Raw genomic sequence first — 26,025 nt, 5'->3', positions numbered from 1 at the left:
TAAAATACCGGTAGGAATACCTTGCTGGGGGTCCCTGTGCAGGAGTCTCATTCCAGCATCTCAGAATAAGAGTTTAGAAGATTGCAAGCCCCTCCAAATTTCTCATGTTCCTCCTGGGGCCACATCCAGGAAGGGACAGAGCAGTAGATTGGAAATGATGGTGCTTCCTCCATGTGTAGAGAGATGACCCTGAGCTTTTGCCCCTGGTGTCATGTGGTTTGCAGGGCTTCTAGAAGGTTCTGCATGCCCCCAAGAAAGCTGCAACAGGGGCCAAGAGCACAGACTAGCAGATTTGCCAAGACTCACAGTTGGACCTACCAAGCAGTCAGGCTGCAGGGTGGCACAGCCAGGCTGGGGTGGAGTCCTTTTCACAACCAGCACTTGGGACATCTTCAGGGACAGTGAGAGCTGAAATAGGTAGGTCTATCCAGCAGACGACATGGCCGCACTCCCTGGGAGCAACCCCAAGGCCCCTCCTCAGACATGGCAGAAGGATCTACAAAGGGCAGTGTAAGAGCCGCATGGCAGTGTGAGAGACACCAGGGTGGCTTTGGGACAGGGAACAGGAGGGGACCCTTGAGATAGCTAAACACAGCCCTGATAGGGAGTTTCAATTTTAAACTGATCTCTTATCCAACTAACTTTCAATGAATACAAACAAGGTTGCTATAAATAAGCACCCCAGCTTCCATGTTGGTTTGGTTTCTGCTGTCTCCCCACCATCACTGGAACTAGAAGAGCATCTGTGAGCCTCCTAGGACTGGGCACAGACAATGAGGGAATTTGCTTGCGTTGCTGTGCATCCTGCACACCAGCCAGGTCCGACCTCACATCCAGAAACCGAGAGCGCCAACTCAGGGCCAGAGACCTCCACAGGCGTGCAGGGTGGGCAAAGTGGGGTGGGCTGGGTCTCGGGGTCCACCTGAGCCACCTCTCTAGGACTCGGGGCTCTGGTCTGCAGCAAGCTGCTGTTCCTGGCCAGTTGGGGTGAGTAATGCCTATCCTATTGTCAGACTAATGATGACAGTATAATTAGCACAAACAGCAATTAGGGTAATTGTTCTGTTTAGACTTAACCAGACTTCACTGCACAGGTTGGGAGTCTAACCCGCAGCCTCTCCAGAGAGCTGCACGCTTCTGCCTCTGCCATGCCCACCTTGCCAGGTACTCAGGTTGCAGGAGAGGAGAGGACACTGATGTGGAGGTCGGGGAAGGCCCCGTGATCAAGAGCCCACATCTGCGAAGAGGTTGGGAGCTCTGAGTGTGCCCCCAGCACCCAGAGGGCGCTGTGCCTCCTGCTGCCCATTTACACCCACAAACCTCATCACCATGGAGACTGACCGCTGTTCCTGCCAAAGCCCAAGCACCTTCAGGCAGCAGGCAGTTTCCCAAGGGAAGTAAAATGCAGATTCCCCTGATGGGAGCCAAGTGGCCTCCCTCCTGCCCAAACCCCAACTGCTGGTGGTGGTAGCTGAGGCTGCACAGACAGGCTCCCCCAACAGCGCTGAGGGTGGGTGGTGGGGGAGCACATGCTCATAGGGTGTTGACGGAGGGAGCTAGGGTCCGGCCTCCACAGAGCAGGAAAGCAGAGGCACCTGAGCGGGACCCGGGGGCCAAGTGGCCACTATCTTGTAACCCTGTGGGTTGGAGTCCAGCATGGGAAGGGAAAGAAGAGGTGCGATGGGAGCACCAATCTCCTCCGCCTGGTGCCATGCTGTCTGGAAAGGGGACAGTGGTCCAGAGCAAGCATGAGAGCAGTTGTCACCAGTGTGCAGGTGTGCTGGTGCTGCTCTGGGCCTCACTTGATGTGCACCACAGCCCAGGAGGGAGACGCCGTCACCTCTGTTTCACAGGCTCAGAGAAGCATTTGCCTAAGGGGCCCTTGGCTGGTGAGAGGAGCTGAACTTGGTCTTGAACCAAGTCTCTTGGCTTCAAATATCAAGTCTTAGTCATATTATTGGTGATCTTTTTTTAAAACCATATATTTCTATGGTGCTTTATAGCTCACAAAGTGGCCTGCACACAGCAGCCCATTTGTTTCCCCAGTAGCACCGGGGGAGGCGGTGACGACGAGACGGTGTTTTAATGGTCACAGTGAGGTGGCTGCCTTGAGACATGTTGCTCTGCGTGTGGCACAAGGACCTGCCACACGGCATCAGCTGTTTGCTGATTAGAAACACAGAGTCGGACCCCTCCCCAGACCTGCTGAATCACAAGCTGCACTTTTAACAAGATTCCTAAGTGATTCAATCACATTAAGATTCTCGAAGCACTGACTTAGAGCATCCAACCCCCTCACTTTACAAGCAGGGAAACTGAAACCCATAGAGGGCCACTGACTTGTCCAAAGCCACACAGCAAGCTGGAGGCCACGCCAGACCCCATTTCTTCTGTCTGAGGCAGCGTGAGGACTCCAACCGCAGTGCTGTTCTACTTAATGGCCACCTTCTCCTGCCCACCACCTCCCACCACCAGTCAGTGTGGGCCGGCTGGCTGAGCCTGCTAGAACCATAGAGATTCCTGAGGACATTTTTCCGGGGCAAATGTCCTGAAACTACTAAGCTTCCTGCTGACCAATGAGGGAACCGGGTGGACCTTCAGAGCCAAGTTCTTGGCCAGCAGTATTGATATAACTTGACCAGAGACGTGTTCTGACTCGCTTCCTGGATAGTGCCTCAGTTTACCCATCTGAAAAAGAGTATCAAGGGCCTCCCAGGGTTCATAAAACTGCCTGTGCATTCAGAATGAAAGGCTCCATAGAAAGACAAAGTCCTATTATGTTTTCTTGTTGTGTTTAATTGTGGCTGTTGCGTGGACTGCCTAAAGACATCCCATTAAGTGGGGAAGTATGAAATGATGGGCCGCCAGGCTGGCGGTTATTAGAGGCTGGGCCCCTCTGACTTCCTGGCAGAGGCGTAACTGGCTTCGTAAATTCCTCCTGCTGGGGAGGTGACGTCGCCCTCGGCCGCTTCTCTTTTCCCAGGGCCATGGAGCATCATTCTCTCTTGGTGTGGAGTGAAACCAAACAGAGAGTGGGTTGGCAGGGGGCAGGGGAGGGGGCGGATGGCTGGGCTCACTGTCCTGTGCCGGCCTCCTCCAGCCCTGCATGGTGCCATTGCTGAGGGGTTTTGTCACTCTGGCATCCTCCCGCCCCCCAGCCCTGGGTCTCACACCCCCACCGGGGCTCGTGCCGAATGGTTTGCTGCCAGGCTGCCAGCTCATGGCTGGTGACGGGGTTTCGGGCTAGCATCGCTGTTTCCTGGAGTGGCTACAGAAATTACGACAAACTTGGGGCCTTAACAACAGAGAAGTTGGCCCCATTTGTCCTTGGTCCTTGGTAGTGTCACTCTGGCCTCTGCTTCACCTGGCCGTCCCCCTATGTGTCTTAAGGCTCCTTGGACCTTTCTCTGTCAGACTTAGCGCCACCCTAAATCCAGGACAGCCTCATCTGCAGAACCTTCACTTAATTATATCTGCAAACCCCTTTTTTCAGCATGTCACGGTCACAGGTTCTGGGGGTCAGGACCGTGAAGCTCAGCACCCTCTCTACCCACAGGTGTCTCGTGTGGGTGGGGAGGAAAGAACTTGGCTTGGGTTGCAGGAAGAACCTCTGAGTCTTGGCTCTGCCCTTGGCATCAGGGGCTGTGGGCTAAGGACTGAGCCTCAGTCTCTTTTGTGATGGGGTAAGAACAGGATGGAAATCCCCCAAGGAATCGAGGGGAAGACCCCAGAGACAAAGGACAGGGTGCCACTTTGTAGCCTGGTAAGGACTAGACGTCTGTGAGACAGCCTGGTGACACTGCAGTAGGGAGGAGCTGAGAGCCGCCACGGTTTCCCTTGGCAGCGTGAACAGCAAAATACTTGTCCCGTGCACTGCCGAACAGCAAAATGCTTCTCTGGTGTTCCCTGTTTCCTAAAAGACCTCCAAGTTCTGTCTGTCAAATACCCACCCTCCCAACCCCCTCCTCACCCCCAGTCTGAATCCTGGACTGAGAACAGTGAAGCAGGTGTATCTGGCTTATGTCAGGCCAGAAGTCACTGGACTTCTGGTGACCCATCTTGGTGATGAAGTCCCCGCTTGGCTGGCCAGGATAGAGGCCACCCGGGGTCTCCCTGGGAGCAGGCGAGGCTCCAGAGCCAGACCATCAACGGCCAGGATCAGCAGGTACAAAACATGTCTGGAGACCCTTTGGGAAGGAGACTGAGAGACAGAATGCCCAGAGCCGTGGAATGCAGACCTGGACTCCCTACCCCTCCGCCCTGATCCCCCAGCAGCCAGTAGAGAGCAAAGGCTGGAGATGGCTGGGGGGTGAGACATCACCGAGAACGCCGCCCCCACCACACACACATTCCTCTTCATGAAAACAGGCCCAGGTTCAGCCCCAACCTCTGGAGGACCTGAGGTCAAGCTTGCTATGCTGCCAAGGCCTGGGAAGAAGGTGGAGAAGGTGGGAGCAGAAAGACACGTGAAGGGGGATCTGGTCCCAGGAGTGTCGTAACGGGACACATACATGGAATGCATGGGAATGGGATAAGCATTCCTTGAGCCAGTTTCCAGGGCACAGTGGCAGGCCCGCGGTGATGTGGAGAGCTCAAAGCACACAGGGGCGAGCACAAGAGAGGCACAGCTGCTCCGGGAGTTGGGGGAGGGAGGAGAAACTTCCAGCTTGGACATCTGGGGCCCTCAGGGGAGCTGGGCTTGAAGGGCTGGGGATACCATTATCTGAACAGCAGGGGAAAAGCCGCAGGTCTGCTGGGGAGAGGGAGCCACAAATGACCCTTCTCAGCTTCCAGTTCCAACCTGGGAGGCTACAGGCCCTTTGGGAGCAAAGCCCAGGGCCCTGGTGAGCACAGATCTGGGAGATGAGGTCCTCTGCTTGTTACTGGAAGCCCTAAGTCACCTGGGCCAGGCTTTCTATGGGAGACCCCAGTCCTGGCACTGGGATAACACAGACAGGAGGTTCTGTCACTCAGCAGGTTCGTAGCCTGGCGCTGAAATGCCTTGGCTCCCCATCAGTGCCCATCCGTGGCCTGGCAGGCTGCCTTCCCAGAAGTCCAGAGCAGAAACACTGTTGAGGTGCCAGCTGCCCTGGGTGTGGCCGCCCTGTCTGTGGGCGTGAGCGGGTGACTCATCAAATTACCTTCGAGGCTGTGCAGGGCTGGGCTGGGGCTGGGCAGGTGACTGTGAGACAGAGAGGGCGAGCACTGGGCCTGCTCAGCTCTTGGGCACACACCCCAAGCTCCTGCTGGCCTTTTCCCGGCTGCTGCTCCACCTCCCAAAGGCCAGTGGTCCTCCCAGCACAGGCAGCAGGAGCAGCGTCTCCAGGAACCACGGCTTGGATTCTGCTCCTTGTGGCTCAGTCCCTCCACCCCTGTTTCCCCCGCCACCACCACCCCCCCACCACCACCACAAGGGAGAGGGCCCCTGGGCCCCAAGACCCAGATACCCAGTCTTCCAATGAATACATCCCCAGGCTCTCTGCTTTCATTCACCTCTTCTGACAAATCCCAGGGCATGGCCAGATGGCCCCTGAGATCCCCTCCACTCAAGGGCACACAGTGACCGGCCACTGCTGTAGGCCACAGTGCTGGGCCTCAAAGGGATCTTCAGTGGGGGAAATGGGTGGAGGCTATGAGTGAGACCTGGAAGGAGGGAGCAAGGTTTGAGGGCCTGAGATGAAGGAGCAGAGGCGCCAGTTGGGAATTTGGCCCTGGGTTCACACTCTAAGTGTAGCATCTAGAACAGAGAGCACATCAATAGGCGGCTAGGAGGTGCTACTGGAGGAAGACCGTTAGTTATTATGCTACCAAGCACTGTGCTGGACATTTTATATATAACATATATTCACGGCCCCGAGAACCCTGTGAGGTAGGTGTTACAAGCCAATATCACAAATGGAAACTGAATTACATAGAGGAGAGGCTGGTTCAAGGTCACACAGGTAATAGTGGCCACAGCTGGCTGCAATCTTGGTCTGCTCCCCCGAAAGCCCCTGTTTCTTGTTCTCCCAGGCTGCCTCCTGGGAAAGCTTTCCTGGACTCTGCACGCAAGTGGCTTCTGATCCAGCAAAGAACTATGGCTTCCCCAGGAACCGAGGCTGGGGCTCGGGCTCAGAACCCGTGTCTTATCGTGGTGGCAACAGCACTGCCAGCCGGGGTTGGAGGGCAGACCGAAAGGTGGGACCCTAGGACACCAGCATCAGGAGGACAGAACTGGAATTTTGGGTTGGCAGAGGGGCAGGGAGTGAGTCTAGTGCTGACAGCAGCCTTAGGGCTGGGGCTGGGTCCCTGTTGTGTTATTCATCTCTGGCCCTCCTCCCCTGCCACTGCCCCACCCACCCTGCCCAGCGAGACCAGAATGGCAGCTCTGTGAGAGTCCTGGCGTGCAGGGCATCCTAGGTACACACCCAGGCCTCGCCCCTCAGCAGGCCCAGCCTGGCCCGCCTTACGCTCAGCCAGGCTCTGCTTTCCTGGCCTCTACCCAGCCCCTGGGTTCTTCTTTGCCCTCTGCCAGCCTTGCGCCTTGCCTTCCTCCAGGACAAAGGCCCTCTAATCCCGCCATAGGCCATCTACGGGCACATGCGCCCATTACTCAATCCTGGTGCTTGGAAACGGCTTGGGGTGTGGCTTTCCCCACCCTTCCATTTTCCAGTTCCAGTCATGGCTGGGAGCCTCTCTGCTCACCCTCCGCCTTGTCCTGGCACAATGGCCTGGATAGTAAACCTGGTATGACGTTGGGATCCTTGGGAATGACTTCCTTCCTAGACAGAATTTTCCTGAGATGATCAGGACAGGGGTGGGCGGGGGGTAGGCAGACAAGTTCTGACTTCTGAGTGTAAATTACCCATAGGAAGTGAGAAAGGCGGGTGCAGGTGCTGCTCAGAAGCCCTCAGAGAGTCCCGAGGCTGTGCTTGCATCCAAGAATAGTCCTAACCCACAGGCAGTGAGGACAAGGGTCATAAGAGAGAGTGACCTCTAGAAAGGCAAAAGCGTCACCAGGATGAGCGCAGCTCTTCCAAGAGACTTAGTAAAGGTCTGGATGTGGCCTTGCTCTGGGGTAAGAGGGTGGATGGAGCACCCCAGTGTCCACCAATATGGTGGGCAGAGGGGAAAGCGAAATATGGCTCAGGGGCATGTGACTGATGACATGGGACAGGGCAAAACAAAGGTGGGCACTGTTCCAGAGGGTCCCAGGAGAGGGCACTGAATTTAGTCCACAGCAAGGAGAAATCAGATTGACAAGCTGACAAGCAGCCGGAAGGCAGTGGCAAGACTGTCCACAGCTTCTCAGTGACCTCCGATTCCTCTTATAATAAAAGCCCTAAAAGATCCAGCATGATCCCATGCCTTCCAATATAGTCACCACGCATGATGAGGGGCAGTCAGGCACTTGAAATGCAACTGGTGTGATCGAGGGACTGAATTTTAAATTTTATTTAATTTAAACTGATTCAAATAGCCAGTGTTGACATAGAACATTGCCATCGCCACAGAGGGTTGTGCAGGACGGTGCAATCTAACTGCTTCCGTGTCCATCCCGTGCCACCTTGCCCCGCCACCATCCTCCCTATGTGGAGGCCATACCGGCCTGTTACACCTCTGCCTGGAGCACCTCCCCCCACCTGTAAGACCAGTGACTACCGCTCAAGCTTTAGTCTCAGCCAAGGTGTCCCTGACCACGAAGTCTGCTTCGCCCTTTCTGTATTCTCATCAGCCTCTTATTCTCTTCCTTTACAGAATTCATATAAATCGGGGCTAAGCACCACACTATGAAGCAATCCGCAGCCTCTGCAGCACGAGTTCGATCCCCAACCAGCCAGGTGAGCAACCCACATGGCGCAGCAGACCTCTCCTGACTCGCCCGCTGCTCCCCTCAGCAGTGTATTTCAGTAGATCTGCCTGTTCTGCTACCCCACTCTGTCTCTGGTGAATCCTCTCACCCCCTGCATCTTGTATGCATAAATAAATAAATCTTTAAAAAGATAAATTAATTTAAAAAAAGAATTCATATAATGTTACCATTTTGCTAGCTCATTTACAAATTTACTCTTTGTCTCCCTGGTTAGAATGAGAGCAGGATTCAGTCTTTTTTCATGTCAGGGACTGACATGGTGTGTAACCCCTGAGATGCTCAAGATATACCTAAGCGAGGGCCTCCCTGGTGGCACAGGGGTTAAAGACACAGTGCTGTCAAGCTATCATCAGCCACTGCAGCATGAGTTTGATCCCCGGCCAAGGAGCTGACCCACACGGTGCAACAGACCTCTCCTATCTCGCCCGCTGCTCCCCTTAGCAGTGTATTTCAGTCAATCTGCCTGTTCTGCCCCCACTCTGTCTCTGGTGAAGCCTCTCAGCCCCCGCTTCCCCCCCCCCCAACATATCTGGCCTAGACCCTGGTTCTTGTATACATAAATAAATAAACCTTTCTTTTCTTTTCTTTTTTTTTTTTAAAGATATACCTAAATGACGGAGAGAGTTCTACACAGATGTGCAAAGGCACTGAGACAAGCGTTGGCAGAGGGCGAGTGCGTTGAGGGCTAAAAGGGAAACAGGATGAGAAGGGAAAGAACACAGGTTATTTGGAGACTGGGGAAGGTTATAAGCTTCCTGTGTGAGGCAGCTACTGAGGAGTCTACTAGCTCACCACAGGGCCTTAGCTAGAAATGGCCAGGCAGTAGGGCACTGACCCTATGGCCTCAGTCCAGGAAGCCAGAGGAAAGGGCAGCAGATTAGCTGCAGAAGGACTGGGCTAAAGAAGGTGGAGCCATGATGGCATCCATGAAGGAAGGCTACCTCTTCCTGCTCTCTGGGGGCATCTTAATCAGTTTGGGTTTCAGGTGGACGCTGGAAGCTGAGGGATTGGAACTGAACAAGCTTCATCCCAGTGACTAGGAAGCAGCAGGAAGGCATCCCAGAGGCCACGTCTCAGCCTTCAGCTGGCCCAGTCTTCCCCCACCCGCCCCATTCTCTTGCAGGTGAGCTCTGAAAGTCCAGCAGCGTGGTCCTGCTGTTGTCCACTTCACCTTCACACCCCGGTACCCCGGAAAGGTCTGTCACGGAGCAGGTGCTTCATCAGCACTTGTGTAATAAATGAATCCACAGTCCACTTTGGTTACTGTTACTGAGGTCACAGGATATTTCACTGCCGTGCAGACTGGAGGGCTTGAGTGTGGCATAGGAAAGCCCAGTCGCACTTAACACCACACTTAATGTGGTATCTAATCCCACAAAGAGAGCCCCAACCCCATTCGGCTCTGTTCATTCCAGTGGCTTTAAGGATGAAACTGACTCATTTCAGAATCAGGTCTAAATTAACTTCGTTCATGAAGGTTTCTCCAGACCGCCCCACCCCATTTAAACTCAAATGAACTCACAACTGTTTGAATGAATTTTGTCACCATCTAAATAGATGAAATAAATGAAAACAAGCCACTTCAGGGCTCGGCTCCTGTGCCTGCGCCTCCTCAAAGTTTGCTCCTTGAGCCAGGAATGTGTCTCTGTTCTCTCGTCTGTTTCTGAGGTGGGGCCCATGTGGGTGGTGGATAAACCTCGGGCCTGTTGGCTCAAAACCATACCCTTAAGCCCCAAACCAACATTTCCAAGCTGGATATGCCCCCTCTCTTTGACCCAAATGTGTGATTTAACTGTCCTTTCTTCCCAGGTGGGAATCAGGCCATGTCTATTTCCTCATCTACAGAATAATACCTCAGGGAGGGGGTGGGGGGGGTGTTTATGGAGGATTAGATCAAAATAATGTGAGCAACGTGGACCTGCAACTGGGGTACCTCAATGACCCGGTGGGTGTTACACACCACAGCCCGCTTCTAGACTCCCTTCACTTTGATGTTAAGGGTATGGGAAACCAATTCAAGACTCTCCTGCTCTACAAATCCCCACAAATGGCATCAGAATGACAGTGCGAGGGGCTAGAACAGATTTTAGGAGCTGTCAAATCTATGGCCTTCCTTTACAGACTTGGTGGGGGGTGGGGGTGAAGGGCAGGACTTGTCCAGACTGGGAAGCTTGAGACTCAACTGGAACGGGAAGTGGGTGGCCAACTTTGATGACCTGGGATGGAGGTATCAATAGATGCTGTTCAAAGATGGGTCCCTATGAGGCTCTGAGCCCGTTGCTGGTCACTGGGGTGTGGTAAGGAGGGAGCCCAGCACCACTGACCACTGTGTGCCCAGTATCTGGATCCAGGCAACCTGTGCTTGGCCCTGCCTCTGTCACTTACCAGTTTGTGACCTCACTGTACCTACCTCACCTGAAAAAGAACTATGATGACCCTGGCACCCACCTCACAGAATCTTTTTAAGTACTCAAATGCCGTGGCCTGTGTGAAAGGCCCAGAACCAGGCCTGGTGTGCAGGTGTGGTGCTCACAGCACAGCCAATGTTGGCTGCTGCTATTAACTATCAGAATAATGTCAATATCAAAATAATGGAGAAATATCTGGAAAAACTGAACATGAGACCTGGAAAACACTTTACAGAGAATCAGTTTCAGTTGCCGGGGCTAAGTAGGGCCTTTTATGATCAGCATTTGGGCCATCCTAATGACCTCCAGGGCCCTTCTCAAGGTTATCATTATTTAAAGATGTAATTAATGCTTATTGTGGCTAGCATTAGGTTTTAGATAGGCCAATATGTGATACAATGGAGTTGTATTTTTATGTGCTGTTATGTGTACATTGGGTCCTTATATATTCAGTGTGCACTGTACTTTAATGCTCCTTTTATAAGACTTTTATAAGGGAGGCTGGATGGTTGGAGGGGAGCACACTGACCCAGGAGACACCAGGCCTGATTAGAACTGAGGCTTTGCTGTGTATTAGCTGGTGACTCCAGGCAAGACACCTCTTCTCCTTAGAAAAGTGCAGAGGCCGGGCTGATGGCCAAGTTCCTGATGGCCAATGCTGCGTCCAGCCCCCACAGTCTATGGCTGGAGCAGAATCTTAACATTGTAGGTGATGAGAAACCTTTCCAGGTGTCTCAGTGTTGTATCTGTGACATGTTGGTCACCTCTCTGGCTTATTTGACCTATAAGTTCTTAAGGACACAACCCTCAATTATGAAGCTATTTCTACTGGAAACGATGAACTACTTTACAAGATTCTGCTCTGCATGTGACTACCAGGCATTCATTCTGGAGGAAAACTGGGGCTTCATGCATGAGACACCCACTCTAAAAAGTCATGTGTTCCCTGAGGCTGTCACTCAGTCATCTTGATCCCTCCTGGACATAAATCTCTCAGCAAGCATAGATACTGATGGCCTTTCCTCTGTAGATTGGAAGTGTTCAAACTTAAGGTGAAGTGTGTGAGCTATGAGCAGAAGTGACGGCCCCCAGGGACAAGAGACCCCCCAGGACCACACTGCTACACGATTCATTGATGGAAGTCGAAAGTGAAAACCCTAAGTCACAAGAAGTTCATCCAATATGTTCATGATCTTTTGCCTAAGGAGGCAAGGCGGGGTGCAATTCCTTGTAGAAAGATTTCCATTGACATAGTTTTAAAAGTACCCAGCACCTGTCCCACACCAAATCCTCTGGTGTGGGTGCCCGAGAATGTCGCTCCATGGCTGCACATGAGTTTCCAGTGTGTGTGAGAGAACGCACACAGAAGCCTAGAATACCAGGCCTCCAGTGGGATGGTTTGCAGAGCGAAACAAAACTCCAGGTTTCTAGTAAGGATGTGGGTAGGATTCAAGTTAGACTGAATTGACTTTACATGAGTTAGCTTTCATTCATCCACTCAAAAATATTTATATCGAGTTGCTAATACATGGAAGCATCATTTTAGGGGCTAAATCTGGAGTTAATAGAGAAAATCCTTGTTCACTTGATGTTTTCCCCAGAAACCCCAGGAAGGGCAGTGGTGGTGCTTTTTTCTCAAATCTGGTCCCTGGTGTGGGTTCACCCCAAACCCACTCCCTGCAGGTTGGAAGCAGTCTTTGCACAAAATGGGCTGTCTGCTACTCAGAGTCAGCACTCCCCTGGGACAGGGGCTGAGTTTCTGGGAGACCCACCACATCACTGGTCTGGTCTGGGCCATGACCTCAGGACACAGGCATCTGGCTCTCCTGGGGGCCTGGTGAAGAAAGACTCCTTTTTCCTAGAGAGAAGTCTCCCTCCTTCCAGTGCCGCCCTGAACAAGCAGGAACAGGACAGAGGGCGTCACCTAGGGGCCTCGCCACCTGCCGGGTTTCCCCTAGCCACCGCGCGGCGAGGGAAGGCAGAGAAGAGGAGAGAGCGCCAGAAAGGGCCGGCTGTTCCGCACTGGGGACTGGCAGCCCTGCCCCGACAGCGCCCGCTCCCGCCGCGGCAGTGCCCTGCAGCTCCGCACCTGAGCGCGCGGCGCGCCCGGAGTGGAGTGGGTGGTGCAGGGCAGGGGCGGTATATCCAGTCTGACGGAGGGCGGGCCTCGCCAGTGCCAGGAGAGGGACGAGCCAGGGTGGAGGCGCCAGGAGCAGCCGCCGGGAGCCCTCACGCGGACCACTCACTCTATGGCCATAGGGAGCCGCTGAGCGCCTGAAGAGCACGCTCCGGCCGCCACTGCACTGCACCCCGCCGCGCCTCCGCTCCGCTCTCCCAGGGCCCGGCCCCAGCGCCTCCGCCTCCCGCCACCATGAACCACTCGCCGCTCAAGACCGCCTTGGCATACGAATGCTTCCAAGACCAGGACAGCTCGACGCTGGCTCTGCCGTCGGACCAAAAGATGAAGACAGGCACGTCGGGCAGGCAGCGCGTGCAGGAGCAGGTGATGATGACCGTCAAGCGGCAGAAGTCCAAGTCCTCGCAGTCGTCCACGCTGAGCCACTCCAACCGAGGTAAAGGCTCGGCGTCCGCGCGCTCCCACCACGCTCCGGGCACATCTCAGCAGGAACCCAGGCCTGGTGCAGGCATCCTGGGGCCAGGGAGGCGCGGGGATGCCCGCCCGAGGCAGGGGTGCGCGGAGTGCGAGCTGCCGAGCTCTGGGCAGGTTCCGACAGGGTGGAGTAGCGGCAGGACACCCACCCGCGCGGGCTCCAGGAGCTCCGCGACCCACCGACGCACCTCCCGTGGGCGCGAGGCTGGCCCACCAGGGGGCCCGGCCTGGAGAGTCTCTTCCGCACGCCAGAAGGCTGAGGAGCTCCCGTGAGCTACTCTGTGGGCTCAGAGTCCCCCCCCATCTTATGCCACCCTGGCTTCCCTCGGGACTGTGACTGAAGGGTTCCCCCAGGGTAGTGTGCCCTCTCGCCCACCCCCACTCTTCGCCCCATCCTCCCCGGCCTCGGCCTCATAGTCCACTGCGCCTTGGGCAAGCAAGCGGCCAGCGCCCAAGCCCTCGGGGTCCGGGTGCAGGAGGGGTCACCGGTGCAAGGGAGTCACTGAGACTGGAGTGGGGACTCAGGAGGGGCGCTGCGGGGGTGCATAGGGGGCACTCACAAACCCTCCGGGTGTCTCCTCGTGTTAGCAGGGAGCCTCACACCCCAGAAGCAAGTCTGGTTCTAAGGTCACCCCAGGGCAGCTTGCTCCCTGAGGTCCCTGAAGGGGTTCCGGGAATGCCCTCTTCTCCCTATAGCTAAGGAAGAAACGCCTTTGCTGTGATTCTCCCTGCTTCCCATAGGCTCAAGTAGGACCCCTGTGTTAGGAGAGAGCAGAGGACTGGGGTGACAGGCGGGAAATCCCACTGGGCCCCTCCCTGCTGAGCCGTCAGGATGGACTCTTGTCCCATTTGGGTGCTTGACCTGCCCAGGGCCCCTCTCCCCCAGGGGTAAGGTCCCCGCTAACGGGGAAAGCTTAGAAGAAAGGGGTAAGACCCCTCAAACTTAAGGAGGAAGGTAGATTATCTGGTGGGGGCTTTCGTGGAGAATTTAAGACCAAATACTTTATTTATTTTTTAAGACCAAATACTTTAACACAAAGGATTCCCAATATGAATTACCCACAAATCAGTGAACCTTCTATTTATTTATTTATTTATTTATTTATTTGGCTAAATAAGTAAAATGCTGATAAAGACTCTGCAGTCTTCAAACCAATGCGGGTCAATCAATATTTACTTATTGATTAGGGCCCTCATGAGAAAGTGAGGGGAGTGGGGGTAACAAAGTAGAAGAGGACAAAAGAGACAGAACCCTGTCCCTTCTCTCTTTCTCTCTCTGTCTCTCTCTCTCTCTCACGCACACACACACACACACACGCACGCACGCACACACACGCACACGCACACACACGCACGCACCAGCACACTCTACCCTGGCTTCTCCTCCTCCTCTCCCTCCTCCTCCTTCCCGTACCCCACTCCTTCCGGAGAGGCCCTGCATAGAAGTAAGGAAAAGAAAATGGCTGGCTGAACCCCCAAACCTCAAGGTCTTTGTTGCTCTGTGTCTTGCTCTTGTCTGTGCTCCTGGTCCTTCTCCTGCCAGATTTCCGCTGGGGTCATAGAGCCCCCAGAGCCTTTGCCTCCTTTCCCTTGATTTAGTGCCTTGGTGCCACAAACCAGTCTTTTGGGATAACAAAGTGACCCCACTTTTCACTTCCACCCAGTCAAGGCTCCAGCCAACTTACTCTTTTCTCTGCAACAAGACTTATTTTTTTGTATTTTGCATTTTTTTAAGCAATATTTGCTTTCCCCTACCCCCTCAGGTGGAGTCCCCATAGACTTTCCTTCCCCAAGGCACCCGTGCACCATCACCACAGTCCCCTTGCACAAGACTTACTGTCCCCTTTCCAGTCCTACTCCTGGCCTGAGATCTGGCCCACAACTCCAGAAAAATCTCAAAGGAGCCCTGGTGTGCCAAACGCCCCTTCTCTCCCTACCTCTCATGATGCGGGCCGAGTATCTGCCACTGTTCTTTCTGGCCTTGACCTTTGTGGGCAGCATCTATCTGACCTCTCTCCTGTCCCGGCCACATCTCCATTCCTAGGTACTCAAGGGGCCTTCCTCTGGTGGGGGTGGCTTCCCATGGCTAATGCCTCTCTCTCCAGAGATAGGGGCTCTCCAAGGATTGGCCCTGTGGGCATGCCCCTCTACCCTCGGCTCTGGCCAGGCTCCCACAGGGCCAGTTTCCCTAGCAGCACCCTAACTGGAGGAGGCGGTTGGGGCGCTTGGAGCTGGTGTTTCTGGTTTGGCTGGCTTTGTTTTCATCAGATTTCCCCCTCCTCTTCATCAGAACCGCCCAAGCTGCTCCACAGCCACCTGCACTCACTTTGCTTCTCTTGCTCCTCTTGAGTCTGCTCTGGCTCCTTGTTGGGTGATTAGTAATGGTATAAGGACCAGGCCCCAGACCATTCCCCGTGCCCCCACCAGAGAAGGAAAAGTTTTTCTGGGGTCTTAGATCTCCTGAGCCCCCAAATTGCATCCAGGTCCCCTCTAGTTAAGAACCTCCACCCTAAAGGCCAGCCACACCCCACAGGCTGCCTGGCAGAGTAGCTGCCCCTCTGTGTGCCTCCTGAAGGACTGTCAGGAAACTCCCAGCCTGGTCCTAGCAATAGAAGCAAACTTCTCCCATTGGATTCTTGTAACTTGCCAGGAGGGGCAGGTTAGACACTGAGGGCTCAAAGGAGCCCATGGAAGGAGTCTGGCACCAGAGTCTGCTGTGCCCAGGCCTTCCTGAAACTCAGCAGTTGAGACAGATGCCTTTGCCCAGGTCAGGTGGTCCCCAGGGAGGAGGTAGGGGGTCTCTGAGGCTGAAAGGGGTTGCTCTGAACCTGTCTGGGTCTTTTCCTGTTCAGTTCCCAAATATTGACCCCCTGGGCCTGGGACCCCAGGATGTCCCTGTGGGCATTGGGGTGTCTTCTCAGACTATATGGGGAGCAGGAGGAATCCCAGGGGAATGTGCTCACTCAGCCAAAGATCTTTGCTGGAGAAACTTGACCTCCCTGAGTCTGGGAAATTCCCGCAGGTGTTGATCGGGACATTAGCTCATTACCCAAGTGTTGTTGGAGGGTAAAGGGCTGGCACACTGCTGATCTGGCTGCAAGGAAACACTTTTCCACATTCAGATTCTTTGTAACCTCACTTGGAATCTCTTCCTAAAGCTTCACCCCAATCTCATTTGATCCAGACCCTGCCGCCAGCTGCTACCACTTTGAAAGACATGTCACAAATTTTAATGAAAGCAGCTTCCATTTTCATATCACTTCCCTTTCTAGGGAAAACCTAACACTGGCAGTGCCGTTGGCCTGCTTTGCCTCACCATTGCTTGAATGACTGTGACTTTTTACTTTCCACCTTGGGCCTGAAGTTCTTCTCCCTTCTCAGAAGCACCATTTCCCATTTAAAGTGTCTAAGCCTGTATTGCTCCCTGCTCAGAGATAGGAGTTGAGTTGGCATTAAGCTAGAGGAACTGCCTGTCTCTCTTTCATCATCTTGCATTGATGCCCTCCCTGGCGGATGCCGCTTGAGACCCTCAGAGGGGGCAGACTCAATGGCACTGCAGCCAGCGGGAAAAGACCCACCATGCAGGCTTTTAGGTTGTGCTCAGCTGTGTCTCAGCTTGGACCGCTGACTGAATGGGGTTTTGCTCATTCTACCCTTTGGAAAGTTGTCCTTTGCAGACTACAGACTGAATAGACCTCACTTCTGGGGTGGTTTTGTCAGAGCAAAGCCAAGATGGGAGATGGCCGCTAAAGAACAGCACGTTTCTGCCTTAGCAAAAACATATTAATTAAACTGCAAATGATCCAATTCTTATTTCTTTACAAGTCTCTTGGCTAGAAGTCAGATTTGAATCAGAATTTCCATTGGCCTGTTAAAACACATGCAAAAATGCTGGGTATTCCAGGCTGTTTCACAGCAAATGCTGTGTCTCCGCACCTTGCTCCTTCGTTAAGTTCACTGGCAAGATGAAAAAAAAATTCCTCTCCCCACACACCAAAGTCAAAATATCAATAAGCCAATTGTTCTAGCTTTAAAAATCTGGAAACAACTTATGCTATGGGGTGTGGCCCCCAGAATGTGAATGACGTTTAAACAAAAATAAAAAGGAAGAACGTTAGGTACCTTCATGTGAAGGCTTTTATAAGAAAGAACGTCCTCCAGATGCATGCACATTTATACTTATATACACACACGTATGTACATACACACATAAACAGGTGTGCACATCCCACCCCACCCCACCCCCATCAACACCACCTTACTCCTTGTGCAGGAGGCCAGCTAGGTGGCAGGAGACTTGCGTTCTCTTTGCATCCACACACTGACAGGCGTGTGATCCTGGGCAAGTCACTGCCTCTCTCCAGGTCTCTGCGGCTGGAAGACATTGAATGAGATCATCACCAAAGTGCTTGCTATGGTAATGCTCTTTGGAAATCGACTGTATAACTCACTCCCTCTGCAAAACATTTCAGCCTGCAGCTGTCCCGCAAAAGCGCTCCTTCCCCGGAGGCATATCAGTCAGAGTTGCTCCTGGTAAACACCCTCGTTTACCCAAAACATCTTCTAGTCTGCTGCTCTTTAACTCGTTGGAATCATTTGGGAATTTTAAAAAATGCCAATGCCTGGGTCCAACCCCCAGAGATTCTGACTTAATCAGTATGGAGGACAACATGGGTATCAGGGAATTTAAATCTCCAGGGCAGTTCTAATGTACAGCAAAATCCAAGAATCATTGTTTTGGTTCTTCACTCACGTCCACACCCCGTGTGGGAATCAACCTTGTAACAGGCACCCTCCCACCTCCTTCCCTCTCTCTCTGTCTCTCTCCGTCTCTCTGTCTCTCTCTCTCTCTCACACACACACATGCACACACACACATACGCTCAGATGAACATCTACCATAGTAGCTGCTGATGACAATTTACTGCCGACCCACAGTCAGGTGGCTGACTCCTGTTCTGCCCTCGCCCGCAACAAGCCGTCGCACTGTCCCTGTGCCAGTTCTGTCCCCATAAGACATGCCTACCCTGTGCCCAATCCTCAGGTATTGGTGGCCCCGAACAGATCATCAGAAAGGGAGGCGAGACCTAGCAGAGGGGCCTGAACAGATTCCAGCAGAGCCCGTGGGAAATGCGTGCGCTGGTGCGGGACCAGGGCGGACACAGAGCAGCCCCCTCTGTTCCGCGGCTCTGTTCTGTACACATGCCCAGGGAAAGGGCAAGAACCCACCAAAGTGCCTCCTTGTGGACACAGAGGCTCTGGGACGGGGCTGTACGTCCTACCTGCTCCCAGCTGGCCTGGACGGAGCAGGGGGTGCTGGCTGTTCTCGTCCCGAGGTCCGAGACTGTCCCAGACACAACTCTCGTTAACTCTCAGACATCTCAGAGGGAGATTGTCTCAGAATTATTTTCCTGCCAGTTCCTTTTATCTCATTTAAAATCCTCTTACTGTGGGCCTAGCTTTACTGGGTCTCATGGTGGGAAAGACCTCAGGGGTGAAGAAATGTATTTTCAAGGCTGAAAGAGCATGGCTTCCTTTCTTGAACTTTCTGTGCTGAGGAACTGATGGATTTTACCCAAGTGTAAAAGAATCTAGAAGAGACATAGACCTTGGAGGGGGGTTGGGGGGTACAGATTCAGCAATAGACCCACTGAGACACCCTGGAGTATAAACTCCAAACCATCACCCCAACATTCCAGGCCTGTGTGAACAGAAGAAGTTCCTTCCCAGATGTCCCCAGGAGACATTCCCCACCTGGAACTTGCACTTGGGGCAGGGCTGGGGGACCTACCAGAAGCAGAAGGTACCTTGCTTCAAGGAGTTTCCAGCCTGCCTGGGGGAGATCCAGGACAGGCTTTCTGGGAGAAGGGTACATGGGTGCACACACATGCACACATGCACACACACGGCCCAGAAACCACATTCCAAGGAACACCCAAGCTGGCAGAGTGCTGAGAACAGTGGACGCAGTGCTGATGTGGTTGCTGGAGGGTTCAGAGGCCCCAGAGCTGGGTGGGGTCATCTTTAGAGAAGCTGATTTTTGTGCAAGGTTTTGAATGCAGGGAGAGGGTTTGGCTGAGAAGAAGAGAAGGAATGTTTCAGGTGCGGTGGGTGTGACCTAGTTGAAAGCTTGGAGGTGGAGGGGGTGAGTCATCCTCGCAAGGTTTACCCCTTGGAGAGAGAATTCCATGTGTCCTAACAAAGGAGCTGCCTCCATGTTCAAAGCCTCTGGAGGTGAGAGAGCTTGGGTTGCCCCAAGACACAGGGCGCATCAGGCCGTGGTCTGGGGCACCATCACAGGGAGACAGCACCCCAGGATGCTGGTCCTCTGATGGGAGATTGTCTGTGATGACTTTATACTTGAAACATTGACATAAAATGTGGGGACAGAGCAGCTGGTATGGCTTGTATACTGGGGAAAGCAATCTGCTCCCTGAGACATTTACTCTTTAACCTTGGGGTTCCGAGGGTAGGCGCATGCTTCCCGGGGCTGATAATAGGCTGGGCTGGCAGCCAGCCATAGGCAGAAGCTGCTACCCTTTGTTCCCGTGTATGGGCCTTCTGTAGGGAACAGTGGGAATGCTAGGCTGGGAGGGTAGGAGTGGTTCTGTGGGTGAGTTGGGTGCTGAGATCACCTCCCATGCCATGGCCTGACCAAGCATCCTCCTCAAGAAGGTAGTCCTGGCTGTTCTAAACCCTGGTCCCACACTACAGTTATGGGGACATTGAACCTCCCAGCACCAGAGAACCTCACTTTCAGGGGCGGGGGCAAGGGAGATCTGGTGGACAAAAAGGGCCTGCTCAGTCCTGGTTGGCCCAATCCCAGCTGGACCAGTACCCTATGCCAGGAATCCAGGGAAAGAAAAGGCATGATTCTCGCTCAGGGAGTGCCCTAAGGATTTGACGGTGGATACTGCCACCAACAGTGAGGGAAAATCAACCACACCTTACCTGTAGTGATGAGACAGTCGGCTGGGGTGGGCTGGGGGAGCTAGGACCAGATGGAGTTGATCAGGAAAGGTTTCCTAGAAGTGAGTTCTAGAGAAGTTGGGGAACCGGTGAGGAAGGGAAAGCTGTCAGAGCTATCACCTTCACTCTCATTGAGAAACCCCATGCCTTCGCTATTGAGCTTGACTTTCAGGTGGTGGTTCAGCTAGACACCCTGGGGTCAGGGAAGGAGGCAATCACTTCTATTGTAGGAGCAGCGTTCTCATAAACAGAACTCACCTCCCACCTGTGCGCTTTTATTATCTGGTACAATGCAAGGTATGACTTCAAGTGTGTAATGTCTCCAAACTCTTCTCCCGCCTTACCACAGTGGCCCCAAGTGCATCTACCTGCTATCAGAGATGCACTGGCTGGGGTGATGGCTGCTTTGTTGCCACAAGGAAGCCAAACAAAGCAGCTTCTGGTGGCAGTTAGGTCCCTAAATGTGAATCTTAGGGGGTACCTTAATGACTAACCTAGAAGGTCCTGGAGACCTCGGCCCAAGCAAAATTGAGAGTTACTGCCCACACCCATCATTCCCAGAGTCACCACCAGGATATGGGAACTGATTTTTGCAATCTAGGGCATTCCAGAAGCTGCCTCCCTGTCCCTGGGAGAAGAGACAGTGTATGAGAGGGAGGCGGGCAGGTGCAGGGCGTGAAGGGAGGAGACGCTTCATCTGATGGCCAAGAGGGCAAGTGACATCACCGCTGACAGATTCCCCTGTGAGAAGGGGCGGAGGCCCCGTGGGAGCCTGCCCTCCACAGAGCCTCCTGGGGATGCCTCTCCTCACAGGAGGCCTCCCTGGGACTCCATGGAACGCTTTGTCTGTCACCACCCTAGATTTTCCATCCAGAAGAGCTGGCTGACCCATGTCTGCCCTTTGGTGAGAAATCCCTGCTCATGGGGCAGTTGCCAAGTGAACTCTGGCCTGCCAAGCCTTGGGAGGGATGATGGAAGTGGGTTGGGAGGAGGGGAGGTGGCTGAGACCTGGCTCTTTGTGGGCCGCCTGGGGGCTTGGCTGTGCTTGTGCCTGGCTGCAGCCTCTTCCCTGGTGGGGCAGCTCTGGTGGCAGAGCCCTGAGATGCAGCCGGTCACCTCGGGACGAGGGCAGCCTTTCCAGAGGGCAGCTTCTGGGAAAGGAGAGAGACATGCCGCCTGCACTTAGTAGGGAGCTCGCAGACTAGCAGACTCAGAGGGCGGTCCCTATGGGAGGCAGGCTGGGCCTGGGCCTGGGCTTTTCAGGGATGCCGCCTCTGGGAGCACCCTGGGGCAGGCAACCGGGGCGTGGTGCAGCCTTTGATGTTTGCCCTTCTTCCTTGTAAGCTGAGCCCCATCTCCAGAGAAGAGAAGCCTGGCTCTTCTGAATGGCAGCAGGCAGGTGTCACTGTAATCACGCCATCACCGGCACAGGAGCAGGATGGGGCCTGTGGTGTGCAGAGGCCATCCCTGTCTTTGTACAGAGGGAGCAGGGCATGGAGAGAACAAGTGACTTGCCCAAATGCCAGAGCCGGGGTCAAGTTCACCGCCTCTGGGCTCCAGGGGCGAGTTGTCTCTGCCACTGCCCAGAGCTCTAATGGCCAACAGATCCTCCATGATGGGGTGAGGGAGGCAGGGAATTGAGGGTGGTGCCCCCTCCTGTGAGCCCTGGGTGGTCACCTGGCATTGAACAGGGGAGTTAACCCCAGGCACACCCCAAAGCTGCCCCTCTGCTATTCCTTCTACTCCCCGCTCTGGTAGTCCAGTCTCACCACCCACCCCCAAAAGGCAGGGGAGTCTGAGTGGGCGTGGCAGGTGAGAGAGGAGCCAGGTGAAATCACTGACCAGGTCAAACCTTCCTCATAGACGGAGCTTCCGACGCTGGAGTCTGACCATCACTTTAGAAAAAGGGGAGCTCTTTCCCCTTAGGAGGTTCTCACTGGAGCCCAGATTCCTCTCCCTGCCCCAGAGGCCACTACTTAAGAAGAGTGTGGGGAAGCCAGCTCTGGACATCTGGGTCATCTAGCCTCATGCCACTCCCAGTGTGGGGACTGAGACACTACGCAGGATGTGACTTGGGGTGCAGGTAGCAGGACTGTTTGTGTTTAGAAGCAGGAGAGTGCCTCAGGCAGGAGTGGTCAAAGAAGGCTTCCGGGAGTGGGAAGGTCTTGAACTTGGCTTTGAAGGATGGGTGAATTTGATGGAGACTTGGCAAGGGGCATGAGGTGAGCCAAGTCCTGGACACATTGCCATCAGCCATGTTTCAAGGACAGCAGGAGAGTGAACACGACCAGCTTTTACAGAGTTGGGGCTTTCCTTTAGGGTCCCCAACAGGAGCCCAAATCCAGCTCTGCTTTCTGTAATTCAAAGCCACTTTGTCACTAATAACCCTAATGACACTCTGTTTTCCTTTGGAGCCTGTCATTTGTGGGTCTCTAGCGCTCCGAAAACATTAATTAATCCTCACTGGGGCCTTTGAGGTGGATGGCCGCTCCCCCTTCCCCAGCTGGAGCCCCTAGGAGGTGAAGGAAGGGGTGGAAAGTCATCTCGTCACTAGCGGGGGCCGGGCTGAGCTTTGAAACCAGAGTCTTGCCCGAAGTGGACTCTAATCAGCCGTTGCTGCTCCGCGGCCTGGACCTGGGATGTCGAGATCCAGCCTGTCTCTCCCCGGCGGGAAGCTTATCCTTGTGGAGCGGGGAATCGTGATTCCCTGGAATGGAACCACCTTTCTCCGAGCCCTTCCAGGCCGATCTCTGACTTGTAGGTGGCCACCACCCTCAGCAGCATGAAAGCGTTAAGTCCCCAGGGAGAGGTGGCCGGGGCTCTCGGGGATATGGGGAGGTGGAGTAGAGGGAGAAGCCGGTGGATGACTTATTTCCCATCCTCCCCCTGCAAGAGCTCAGACCTGGTCTCCTCCAGGGTTCATGGCAGGCCTGGGTGCAGAGGGGCTGTGGCGGGGAGGGGGCTGGGGAAGAGCGTAGCCATCGCTGTCCTAACCGCCCACCTTTGCTTTCAAGGTTCCATGTACGATGGCCTGGCCGACAACTACAACAACTATGGCACCACCAGCAGGAGCAGCTACTATTCCAAGCTCCAGGCGGGGAATGGCTCCTGGGGGTATCCGGTAAGGAGCATTGATGTTCGTGGGCACAGTTGGGGGTGTCTGTTGACGGTGTCTACAAGGTTGATCAGAGTGATGCAGGGTGGGAAGAGGCCCCTTTGGTCTGTGAGGTGCGGCCTTTCACTTCTGACCAGGTCTGCTGCTCTGCTGTTATTTCATAGATGACTCTTAATGGGCCTCCCATTTGGATGACACTCCATGAGTGTCTCAAATAAGAAGATTTTAGAAAAGTATAAAGAACCTTTTTTTTTTTAAAGAGCCCATTTCCTAATACTTCTGATTCAATCATGGATTTGGGAGAAGTTTGAATTAATAAGGTCCATTTGTGGATCAATTTAGAAGTTGCTAAATGTCTTTCTACCCCTGTATGTGCTGATGGTCACAGAAGGGGTCCTGGCAGGCTCCCTAAGGCCAGGAGAGCGCGTCCTCTGCAGGGACTCTTGAATAAGAGGACAGATGCTGGAGCAGAGCTTGAGTTTGTAAATTGGACAAACCTAGGTTCAAATTTAACTTCTGTTATTCGGCTGAGCACATGACCTTGAGCAAGATACTTTTACCCCTGGGCCTCCTTATCCTCACATACAAAATAGATACAATAAAATCTGCTTCATTGTCAGGATTAAATGAAATAATGTCCATGGGAAAAAAAAAAACCCTGATAATTATTCTTAATATTTTTAAAGAAATAACATGAATAGAGATTATTCCAGGTTCTTAATGCTTGCCCCATCACTGTCTTCTATGCTATTTCAACCCACTATGCTTTTCCACCCATTAGTGAGCAGATGTTTATTGAGCCCTAATTCTGCACCAGCACCACGATTGATACTCTGGTTTAATCACACCAGTCAGGGCAGGACTTTTCTTTGATTCTAAAATCTGGGTTATTGGGCCAGCTGACAACCAAGGTTTCTCCCAGTGCCCAAATTCTGTGACTTTCATTTATCTCTGCTGGTTTCAACATTAGCTCACATTGGACATTAGCCTGCGAATTCTTTTGTGAGACCCTCAAGACCTTGTGCAAATGGGCATAAAGGCTACATATCTAGGGAAAGCTGGGGGCACCGTCTTTGTGGAAATTCAGGATTTCAGCAATATTTGCTGTGTTCACAGATGCCTCCCTAATTGTTGAGGTCTTGGGCAAGAGAGAGCGCGAGTGGTTTAAGGGTGCGGTGTTCCTTCTTCATCAACATAATTCCTTCCTTCTTGAGTTCTCATTGGGACTAATTTCCGAGGATTTGTCTCTCTTCCATGTTGTAATTGAAGGACTAAAAGGAAAAATTTAACTAGGTTTGCTGCAAATTTTTGTGATTCATGATGTCAATTGATACCCTCAGTGCAGCATAATACGGATGACTGAGACCAACAAAATTGGCAGGTTGGGCGTAGATGTGAAGAAAGGACTTTGGCACCAAGTAATGGCCAGACAGAATCTGAAAAAATGACTTAGTGATGCCGTATAAAAGGCTAGGTGAGACCCAATGCTGGAGCGCAATCAAAGAGATAATCCGGCTGAGAAGGCAGCTGGTACGTGTCTTCACACACGCTGTGTTAGCAAATCAGTGCTTAGAGGCTTAATCTTAGTCTCAGCTCTGCCACTTCCTAGCTCTGTGACTCTAGATAAGTCTCTTAACCTCTCTCAGCAACAATTTTCTCATCTGCAAAATGGTCATTTTTTTATGAAGATTTATTTATTTATTTATAAAAGCACTGGGTACAGTCAGAATTGCGGGAGGGTGAGAGAATTCACCAGAGCCAGAGTGGGGAACAGAACAGGCAGAGTGACGAAATACACCCCTGAGGGAAGCAGCGGGCGTTGCAGGAGAGGTCTGCGTGCCATGTGGGACCCTCACCGGCGGCCAGGGATCGAACTGGCGCAGCAGAGGCTGCGGGCAGCTTCGCAGCACAGCGCTCAACCGCTGTGCCACCAGGGGAGGCCCTGCAAAATGGTCATTTTAATACCTGTGTATCCACTTTGCTCACGGAGTGGCATGTTCTGGTGACTGTGACATATTTTCAAAATGGTGGTGTGGGGTAATTACACATGGAAATTTATAACTGACAACTGTGGGGGAACTTTTTGGGAGAGATTTTCTTGGAAAGAAAATCTTTATGTGGCCCTGTTGAGCATTTCTTCTGGCTAATTAGCTCAGCGTTCAGCGATCTTACCAGCTCTTATGCTCCCAAACTGCAACCTTCCCTCGCTATGCCTGTTTTCTGACAACCGGTGAAAATTCCTTTCCTTTCCCGCACCCGGAGGCCCAACCTCCTCATTCTTCTTGCTGGCGGGACTTCAGACATGACTCATGTCAGGGTAGCTGCTGAGGCATGTCCTGTCTCCTCTCAGTTCAGCAGAGGCTATGGGAACAGCTAAGAGCTGAGCATACATGAGGATTTGGCAGAGGGAGGGGGTGAAGAAGGGAGGAAATGGAATAATTGATATTGGAGCCAGGTATATAATCAGCCAAGGACTGAGCAAAACCAAATGGGGTCCAGACTTAGGGAAAAGGAGAGGAGAAGGAAAGGCAATAGGGATTGGTAGCTGTGGGATAAGCCTATGCCTGTGGGATTTTCCCATGGAAGGCACAACTGGCACAGAACCATTTTATTTCCTACCCTCTGGTGAAAACAATATGGCGACAGCAGGCAGCTAGTGAGGGAGCTGGGTGTGGTTCGTCTGCACCAGCCCCGTCAGCAGGTCTCAGGAGCTTCTGAAAGCTGCTGAAGGACCGTTTGCTGTAGATACTTTATGTTCACTCCGTCAGCCAACTTGTATTGAGCAACCGCTCGGGCACGGCAGGGAGCGAGGCACACAGCAGACACACGGAGGAAGAGACTCTGTCTTTGCCCTGAGTGAACTTGTAGTTGAGCTGGGAGAAGCACAGAGGGCAGCAGACGAATCAGTTGCAGGTATTAGTTACAACCCTGGAGTATCACAGCAACATGACCATCACTCCGACTGCTGCCAGACCCTCAAAGAGGTTTCCAATAGAATAGTCTTCAGTGTCATGTTAGGGGCCATGTGAGGAAAGACGGTCTCATTTCTTTATTGTCGTGACCTGTGTTT

General features: G+C 53.2%; 1 protein-coding gene across 2 annotated transcripts in view; it reads left to right on the top strand.

The window, feature by feature from the left end:
* The first annotated feature begins 12,626 nt into the window (after positions 1–12,626).
* The window catches only part of PKP1 (plakophilin 1), a 42,128-nt gene continuing 28,729 nt past the window's right edge, over positions 12,627–26,025 (top strand). Inside the window, exons 1-2 of one of the 2 annotated variants that reach the window (XM_037496118.2) lie at positions 12,627–12,833; positions 22,855–22,961. In XM_037496118.2, the coding sequence (XP_037352015.1) occupies positions 12,632–12,833; positions 22,855–22,961 (309 nt within the window). In that variant the 5' untranslated portion in view covers positions 12,627–12,631. Of the gene's footprint in view, positions 12,834–20,623; positions 20,745–22,854; positions 22,962–26,025 lie in introns of those variants that run through there. The other variant, XM_037496120.2, reaches the window with a different exon arrangement.

This window comes from Talpa occidentalis, unplaced genomic scaffold, assembly GCF_014898055.3.
Source record: "Talpa occidentalis isolate TD23 unplaced genomic scaffold, MPIMG_talOcc4v2.1 talOcc4.8, whole genome shotgun sequence".
NCBI lineage: Eukaryota > Metazoa > Chordata > Mammalia > Eulipotyphla > Talpidae > Talpa > Talpa occidentalis.
This window is presented reverse-complemented; position numbering and strand designations above follow the sequence as displayed.